The sequence below is a fragment of the Kryptolebias marmoratus genome, linkage group LG15 (assembly GCF_001649575.2).
Source record: "Kryptolebias marmoratus isolate JLee-2015 linkage group LG15, ASM164957v2, whole genome shotgun sequence".
Classification (NCBI taxonomy): domain Eukaryota; kingdom Metazoa; phylum Chordata; class Actinopteri; order Cyprinodontiformes; family Rivulidae; genus Kryptolebias; species Kryptolebias marmoratus.
This window is the reverse complement of record NC_051444.1, coordinates 34,984,151-34,994,001: the sequence shown is the minus strand read 5'-3', so window position 1 is coordinate 34,994,001 and position 9,851 is coordinate 34,984,151. Positions and strand designations below refer to the sequence as shown.

Genomic DNA, 9,851 nt, shown 5'->3' with positions numbered 1-9,851 from the left:
GTGACCGAAAGAACGAGATCGCGAATACAAGCGGCTGAAATGAGTTTCCTCCGCAGGGTGTCTGGGCTCTCCCTTAGAGATAGGGTGAGAAGCTCGGTCATCAGGGAGGGACTCAGAGTAGAGCCGCTGCTCCTCCACGTCGAGAGGAGCCAGCTGAGGTGGCTCGGGCATTTGATTTCACCTTCATTTCACAAAAAACAGTAAAGTTTTGTAAACGATCAGAGGCAGATTTTTAAGCACTGAATGTTCTACTGAACTCAAACCCTTTTTGTTGCATTTTTGTTCAAATCTGTCAAAATTCATGAAAATGTGAATAATTATTGGATTTTTACCAGTCTACCATATAATAAGTTACTTTTAGGACATAAATTGTGGTTAGATCATAAAATATGAAATACAGAAAAAAAATATTTATGTATCTATGAAGCTATGTTTCATAGACCGAAACTCTCAGATCTCAGAATCCTGCAGGCCTGAATTTAGCAGTATTTGTTATCTGTGACCTGATCTTTAGTGTAAAAAGGTGAAATACTCACAAAGATGATGACGTTAAAAAGGAACAGGAAGTATTTGCTTATCTTGATGCAGCCTTTCCCCATCTTGCTTTATCTGCAAACACACAGAGAAAACCTCAGGAACACCATTCTGCTTTAACTGGGAGAGAGGATCAACTTTATGGGAACAAGTGGTGACAGATGCTGGAAGAAGCACAGACTTTGTGCTTAATCCAGTCTGGATGATCATGATCAGGGCTGAGGGGGTCAAATCTTCAGGATTACACCCACAAAACCTTTACAACCTCAATCTGTGAGCAAGTGGAGGAGGGGTCTTTGTGACTTAATTCCACAATCCAGTCTGCAAATGTTAGCTTCATATCCACAGCATGTTGGTGTCTGTGTGGAATAACAACATGTGGTTCATGTTTATATGATCTGAATGATACCTGCAGATTATAAACTCCTTACTCAAATAATTATTCTACAGACGTCTGACACCATGACTTTAAAAAGGACTCATTTTTGTCTTAAAATACACACTTTAACATTAAATAGGGCATATTTACGTGAAAACATTGCTCCTTTTGGAAATGTTTCTGAAGTACTGAGTATGTTTGTATATTAGGGTTTGTGAACTGTTTATGTACAGTAGGTGTTAAAAAGTCCTGGGTGGGATTGTTAAAAGTAGAGGTAGACTATTAATGGGCTGATATTTGCCGCGTTTTAAAAAACAGCTATAGGCGATGCCTGTGCATACTTAACCCATTACCAAGTAGGAAAATGAAGATGCAGACAACAAATAATCTACATGGTCTAAAACACAAGTTTCCAAGTCACGAACACAAAAAGAGGTTGTGATTTTCAAAAACTGGCTACGCAAAATGCAGCTACATGGCTTGCTGGTTGAAAACATTTAGAATTCACTAAGTCTGAACTTTTGCTTAGTTTTTCACAGTTTTGAGTCACGAACAGATGCAGACCAGTGAGATGCTACCTTATGTTGCATCCTGGGGAGCCACAAAAGAACACGGCCATCTTAAGTTGATGATATTAACACAGCAGTTCCCACACTGGGACCAAAACAAAATGGTGGAAACACTGAAGAAAGTCAGTCAGTTAGCTCTAAAGTGATGCATGGACATCCATTGCCAGAGAATCTTATACTAGATAAAAGCAGTTGTAGATGTACAACATACGTCCAGTAATTACATTCTGTAAATTTCAGCCCTTGTAAAAATAACAAACCAGATTATTCTAGGTCAAATCAACATGTGATGACTGGGGTTTATGGAAAGTCCAGATTGACTTAACGTAGTACTGCCCACACAGCAATGTCATTTACTGTTCAATAAATCCATAAAAATCTGGGTAAAATATAGAGTTTGACGCAAGGACCGCTTTCCATGACTGTAACTGGGTTACTGGTACAGACGTGACTGTGCCAGGTCATGCATTGACAATCCAACACAATGGGCAGCAGTTTGAACACATTTTATAAGTGGTAAGAAACTTGTAAATAACTCCTGAAAGAATAAAGTTACATTAAAACCAAGAACACCATTGTTTTTCTTGTGAATTTCCCAATAAGCTTGGTGTGTCACATGACCCTCTTCCCATTGAACAAACAAAAGTTGGATCCAAAATGGCTGACTTCAAAATGGCCACCATGGTCACCACCCATCTTGAAAAGTTTCCCCCCTCCCATATACTAATGTGCCACAAACAGGAAGTTAATATCACCAACCATTCCCATTTTATGAAAGTGTATCCATATAAATGGCCGACCCTGTAGAACTCAGCCAATTGTATAAATGTTGGGATAAATTAGGGGTGGTAGTAGCTGAGCATCATCCTAACACACACTCTTAAGCACCACATATTGTGAGAGATTATTGCTTAAAATTTTGGCATTACCTGTTAGAGACAACTTTGTCTGTTAGCAAAATATCTGTTTTGCTAAGATAAAATATCTATCTAATATGTATTTTAATAAGACAGCGTAATCATTGGATGTACATCCACAAATGATTAACTCACAGCTAATCACCATTAGCCAACGAAACACTAGCTATGATTTGATGCTGTAGTAGATGAGTCATGCACAATTTATACTCTGAGCGTGACATCTCTTGATGACCATGCATAAAGTTATTTTCAAGATTTGACCAAAGCTTTTATAAGTTTGTTCCATCATTTAGTTTTTGAAAGAGTTTTTTCAAAGCTGCAGGAGGAGATGCAAATTAAAATGGTCATGGTCTGGCACCCATAACTCTCAACAGAGACGTACTTCCTACTCAGCTTTTTTCTGCTTAATCGTAAACTTAACAAATCTTAGTCTCAGGATTTATCTCATCTTTAAAGGCTGAAACCGGTTTATTTTTCTTTAACTTTATTCAGACATTTTCTTCACTGCTGATAAAAAATGAAATGTATCCAGTTGTGCCTTCACAGCAGATCATGATGCCTTCAAGGCTCCCCAAGCTCTGAAATTCTAGTTCTGAAGATTGTAAACATGACAAAGCATTTATAGGAGGAAAAACTAAGTGAAAACAGGTCCTGAAAGAAAAAGCTGCGTTAAATTTAGAAGCAAAACAGAGCCACATTGTGCTGCAGCTGCAAGATCAAAAGCAAAAACCCTTCTCAGTGCTGGGAATGTACACAAGGTTTCAGTTCAATTATTATTGGATGGAAGGGAAAATACAAGATGTTTTAAATCAAATCAGGACAAAGTTCACAACCAACACACTAACAAAAGAAGTGAAACACAATTAAACACAACTACTGTCATTTCTGGACTATAAGCCGGACTTTCTGCACAAGCTTTGAACCCTGCAGATTATAGTCCCGTGCAGCTTTTCTATGGGTTTTTCAGGATTTTTCTGTTATGTTTTGGTTTGTTCCACTGTTTTACGGCACTACTTTGCCTGGCGGAAGGGCATGTGATCAGACACACTCACACAGGGAAAAGAGTGGTATGTTGGTCACATGTCCCTCCGCCAGGTAAAGTAGTGCCGTAGGAGTTAGGGCGGAGCTTATCAAACACAGTTATTAGCTGTTATTAGCTGGATGACGAAGCCACCCTGAGGACTTTGGTGGTTTCAGTGGGCAGGAAGAAGACAAAGATGGCGACGAATGACGGACTTTTCTTCTTGTTAAAGCCGTGTTACTGCACCTTAGCCCCAAACGTAGGCCGATCATATTTTCTGGTGTGCTGCAGGTTATTAAACAGCACAGTACATGTTTCGTACTTTTAATTACCGGTACTTGTACATATATGTAAAAAGTTATGCAAAAATGTACCAGTAACTTGTTTTTCAAAATGTTAATAAAAGGGATGTGTTCCCAAACAGCCATCTCTTTCCTGACAATCCCCTTTGTGCAGATTCTCTTACATTTGATAATTAAACATTAAAACACCTGCAGCTTTTGGTCCGGTGAGGCTAATGTATGAACAAAACAGGATTTCCCCTAATTTTAGCTTCTGCGGCTAATATTCAGGTGTGCCTTGTAGTCCGGAAAATACGGTACACATCCAGCAGGAGTTCTGACCCAGTTCACATAGACTCGGACCTGCACCAGTAGACCTAGTTACAGAACAGACACACTGTCGGCTCACTGACCAGAACACACTCGAACACAAAACGAGATGGAGCTCCACTTCATTCAGACGGGTCACAGTTCAATCTGAGACAAACATTGCACCAACACAGGAGAACCAACTCTTCAGGACCAACAAGGAAGAATCATCTTTTTAGGATCAACAAGGGAGAACCAGTTCTTTAGGACCCATAGGAGATAACCAACTCCTTAGTTCTAACACAGGAAAACCAACTCTTTCCAGAAGTTACAAAACCCCAGTCTGTTTCACCCATACATGCGACCAAACACCAGTCCAACAATGACCCGAATGACCCTAAGGAGGGAGGGAAAAGAGAATGATTTGCATCTGTATTTGTCTGATTGCAGTTTAAGTTTTAAGTGCCATAGTTTTCAGTTTGAATTGAGAAAACTCCTCAGATGAGAAAAAAAAAATGGCTTCAACAAATAAAAAAGAACTCAATTAACCTTTAAAACTGTTTTAGGGTTAAATACAAGAACATCACACTCATGTTGTGCAAACAAAGTTAATAAGCAACCCATAAATTGTCTTCTAATCTCGATCTACTTTCACCTGACAAATTATCTTCATGAGATTGTGGAGGAAGTTTAAGGCAAACAAAACAGAAATAAAGTAAAAAACAAACAAACAGGAAGTTCTCCATTCTGTCTCAGGGTTTAAAGAATACAGAACTGAAAGTCAGGGAGCGGTAGGAAGGAGAGAAATAGTGTGATATGCATCCCTTTGCCACCAGAGTTTTAAACCAAAATCATCCTATGGTGAGAAGGTATAAAGTTACAGTTGTGTTGGTCAAATCTTATAAATGATAATGCATGCTTGTTTACAAGATGTATTTGTCAGGTTGTGTTATATATGTATGTATGTGTGTGTCTGTACGCGTGTGTTTTCACCATCTTCTAAGTTCTGTTAAATACAATTTATACAATACAATTTAAGTTAAGTATTCTGCATTATGTTGTGTTTGGACTGGAAAATGGAAAACACATTTTGACAAACAAAACAAAAAGTCAAGGTTGTACATCGGCCATCGGCTGCCCTGATTTCTAAAGCTTGGTATCTGCCGGGGGGGNGGGGGGGGGGGGCAGGGTCAACTCTACCCAGAACTGCAGGAAATCACTGAAATCTTTCCTAAACGGAAAGTTCTGCACATTTAGAACTAACAGCCCTAGAACTAAGCTTTTGTTTCCTGTTGTGACATCTGCTGCACTTTCATTCAGAGCTGGAACCAAACACCACCACACAGTCGTCTTTCATCTTTTATTTAAAGCTCTGCAAAGAAAAGAGTCTGCATGGCCCTCCTTCATCTTAATGCTCCTCCTCCTTGTCTCACAGCTTCATGTGGTACCAGGCACCATCTACACCCAGCTCCGAATGACGTAACAAAAAAGAGTGAAGAAGCCCTCCAGATCTGCTTTCACAACTGGATTTTAATGTAAATGCATCCAATATGTCACCAAGAAAACACCAGTAGTCTGCTGTATTTACAGAACAGATTTCTGTCAGTTAAACTGAAGCACCGCTGACACAATAAATAGTTGGGGTTTTTTTTCAAGGTACAGTGATTTTATTCTAAAACTCTGGCATGAAAGGAAAGGGGGTTCAAAAGCTGCCAGCAGCTGGTGAAAATTGTCATATAAAACCTCCGTTCAGCTGCATTTTTACCAGCTACTTTTTCAGGGATATAAAGTTCTCCGTCACCACAATGTCTGTCATCTGTAAAAATTAGAAGGTCCCATTAAAGCCATCCAATACAAGGATTAAAATGAAGCTGCTTTAAATAAATGAAGCAAACCAGAGTCAAAGTTTTAGCCAATCAGAGCAGTGCAGGGTGAGTCGTGCATCACCGGTTGCAAGCAGTGAGGCTAACTTAGAGACTTTTTTCAGACCCCTCTAAAATCTATTTTTGTAAAGAAAACTAATTTTATTTACAATAAATGTTTATTTTCTTCCTCCCACAGTTTGATTTTGATCATTTTTGTTGATCCATGAGCGCAGCCATCTTTGAGCAAGTAAGTGCCAATGTTGTAACACCATCACTGATTGGACAAGAGTTCTCAATTACCTACCAACGCTTCTGATTGGTTGATGTTGACACTGCCTCATTTTTCAGGCAGTGAATGACAGATGCCAAAATATCAGGGGGGAAAAAAGAACAAAGAGGAAATCTGGCCCTTTAGTTTTGTGGCATTACGTGTTAAATGAAGGTTCATTTTCCCGATGTTTTGTTCTGTGGTTTATTTAGTAGTTCTTTGCACAGTTGGTATACCTCTCCTCTCAGCTGAGCGGATTCTACCAATCAAAACGAATGCCAAGACAATCTTTTTCAAATCTCCAGTCAATATTTTTTTATTAAAATCTATTTTACAAGATTACTTACTTCAGGTTTGCTGCCTTATAGTTCCTTGTCTTGGCTAAAACAATTCTCCATATATATATATTTTTTTTTAATTCTCCCAGTCATTCCAAAAAGCCAAAAGGTCTCACAAATTGTCCTCAAAAACTGCTGATTTTGGACTCTTCAAACAGCCTTGTTCCAAATGCCAGGAAAACACATTTCTGATGCTCTAAATTTCAAATCTTTGTGTGGTCGTGCCCCCAGACCCCCTCGGCCAATCACGTCACACCTTCAGCACTCATGGCCCAGTGGTTGGGCTTTGCCCAGTCTGCCTGAAACCTTTGAACCCCCTGGAAAGGTGGTGGGTGATCTGCATTTTTTTAAGAAATACTAAGTCTTTAGTTATTAAACTGAGCAACTAAATCAACCAGCAACTTGTTAAAATCTGCTGCCTGTTCCCATCAGGAAACAGCAGACAGTAATCTGAGATTGTTGTTTTGATTTCCACGACTTCACTCACTACTGAAGATTAACCACAAATATTCTTTTTCCCCAGCAAACCTGACTCTGAGTCTCTGTCCAATCACGTTGTTCCCTTTCCCTCTGACTCATAAGAAGAAAGTCTCAGCTGGATGTTTGTGTGCAGAAGACATGCAGCCGAGCCGGTCTTCCTGTCCACCCTGAGCCAAGGCTGATGACGAAACGGTCCAACAATGACAGCATCCATTTTACCGAGGAAAGCCTTCTTTAAGAAGAGCTTAAAACGATGTGGTGGCTTTTCCCTACACATGTCTAGAAACTAACACAAGAACATTTTATTTCCAAAACAATCGTTTTTTGTTGCTGTTGTTTCTCAAAATATCCTCACAAACATGGCACAAGCGTTTTCATCCACACAGAAACAAACAAACAAAAGAAAGCACTGTAACACGATTTAATGTGATGGAGACATTTTCAGTGATAATTTCACCAGAAAAAAAAAAAACTAAAAACACGAGACAGGGCTTTTTTGGGTCTGTAAAAGTTTGAAATTCAACAAGAAGTCTTGTGACAGTTTAATCAAAGTGTATTCATCTAAAGCACAGACTGTTTCTGTATGACCATTGACTGTACATGTTGTACTCTACAGTCTATGGTTCAAACTGTAAACACAAGATGAAGGAAAAGATGAGGATACCAAATCCAAGAGCAAGAACCAAATCCTTTTTGTGTGTAGAACTACTTTGTGTCACATTAAACTAGAAAAGGCTGAATGACAAACATGTTCACTGACTACCTGAGACCTTCAGCTTTCTCACCAACATCTGTTCCTTGGAAAATTAAAGAAAGATTTCATGCCAGAGTTTTGGACTAAGATCATCTTGTAGTTGTAGCTATTTGTCTGTTGGCTAGTGTTGATTAACAATGGTGGCCCTCTTGAATTGGGTTGGTTATCTTGAGTTAAACCTGGACGTGAAAGGCAGACAGTGATGTGCATTTCTGTCTGCTCTTTCTGTTCATTTTGACCACTGGTGTCCAATCCTGGTCCTGGAGGGTCACTATCCTGCCTGTTTTAGATGTTTCTCAGCTTTGACACACCTAATTTGAATGACTGAGTGATTAACAGGGTTCTGCAGGACATGAAGACCTGTTTCATTTTCATCAGGGTTTTAGCACTTCCCTAAAAAACTTAGACTTTGGCCTTGGTTCACCCTGCAAAGTATGGTTTGTGCTCATTTCTCATTTCTGTTTAACTCATTACAGCCTTATAACGTGTTTTATTCAAACATTTAAAGCTTGTATAAATCCTAAATGGTAATGCAGTTCAAACTGTACAATATAAACAAACCTTGACATTGTTAAAATGATTTGATTGCTAGAATGAGGTCACGCTTAGCTTATAATAAAATAATCACAAAGAACAGTTGTGTCTGTGGGGTGAGAATTCTAGAGACTTCAATGCTTCTAGAATTGCGCCGCTCAAGGTGGCTGCATGTTGGAGTAGCTCTGTTACTCATTCTGAGATATTGCTTTTGAAAACTTTAATTCCTCCTTTTTCTACTTGTAAATCACTTTTTTTTGAAAGATTATTTCCTCTGGTATCGGATGCTGTGCAGCTACAAGTGTTTTTTACTAAAACCTTTTACTTTTGGACATCTTGTTATGATGCGTAACCATAACAACAAGGTGGCTTTTTTCACAATTAGGAGCAGCTGATTAATATCTTTTACTCTTCAGTGTGGAATGTGAAGAACCCTGAAGTCCAGTCATGGCCAGAACCAAGCAGACCGCCTGTAAATCCAGATGATGCCCTCCCAGCGCCTGGTCTGGAAGATCTGCGCTTCCAGAGCTCGGCCATCATGGCTCCGCAGGAGGCCAGCGAGGCTCACCTGGTGGGGGTCTTTGAGGACACATCGGGACAGACTGCTATAAGAGATCCTTCCTGCCCACAACCATCAGCAACTATAACAACTCTTTAACAAAACCAGGATTATGAGCTACAACAACATTTAATTTCCCTTTGGGATTATTAAAGTATTTTTGAATTGAATTGAATTGAGGGAGGCCGAAGACTCCAGGACATCATGACAAGGGCAAGTGAGATTAGGTAGCAGTCATCCTTGAGATGGACAAACAAGCTGCTGCAGCTGTTTGTGTGCAGAAAACCCTGGTCTTAGGTGTGGTTCATAGTATAAAAAGGAGGTGAAAGGGGAATCACCTCAGACACAACTGGGATCGTGTTGCTGTTGCTTCTTGTTGGTGAGTTGTTGTCTCCATTCAGCTGAATGTTTGAATAAATGTATGATTTGTAATCACACCTCTGGTCTGGACTTGTTTTGTGTGTCCGTCTTTCCTGCAACATCCAGGGAACGGTGAGAAACACAAGGTAGTGTGGTGATATTCCTCAGAAGGGAGTAAATGCTGCATACTGTTTCTCAACAACCCTTAAGTTATTGCTTTGTTTTGCATAGATTTTGCACACTTTATAAATAAATTGCAATTAATTTTGGAGAGAATAATGAGACAACATTTTTTAAATGTTGGGTTTGAAACCCTTAAACAACAATTGCAGTAGAGGTCGACCAATATGAGTTTTTAGATGGCCAATCTTAATGCTGGTCATTAGAAATCAGGACAGTCAATCAATCAATCAATCAAATTTTATTTGTATAGCACATTTCAGCAGCAAGGCATTTCAAGGTGCTTTAAATAATTAAAAAACAAAATAAAAACAGCACGTGACAATGAATAAACAGTAAGAAAGAGAAAACCCCGCACTCTAACCCTAATTTAGCCATAAGCAACTCTAAACAGGTGGGTTTTAAGTTGAGATTTAAAGGCACCCAGTGTTTCAGCTGTTTTACAGTTTTCTGGAAGTTTGTTCCAAATTTGTGGTGCATAGAAACTGAAAGCTGCTTCT

At 39.3% G+C, this 9,851-nt stretch overlaps 1 protein-coding gene across 1 annotated transcript in view; it reads right to left on the bottom strand.

The window, feature by feature from the left end:
* Window positions 1–9,851, bottom strand: part of LOC108250663 (CD82 antigen) — a 38,792-nt gene that overhangs the window by 16,967 nt on the left and 11,974 nt on the right. The window contains exon 2 of the mRNA XM_017440652.3: window positions 537–609. Within this exon, the coding sequence (XP_017296141.1) occupies window positions 537–599 (63 nt within the window). The 5' untranslated portion in view covers window positions 600–609. The remainder of the gene's footprint in view (window positions 1–536; window positions 610–9,851) is intronic.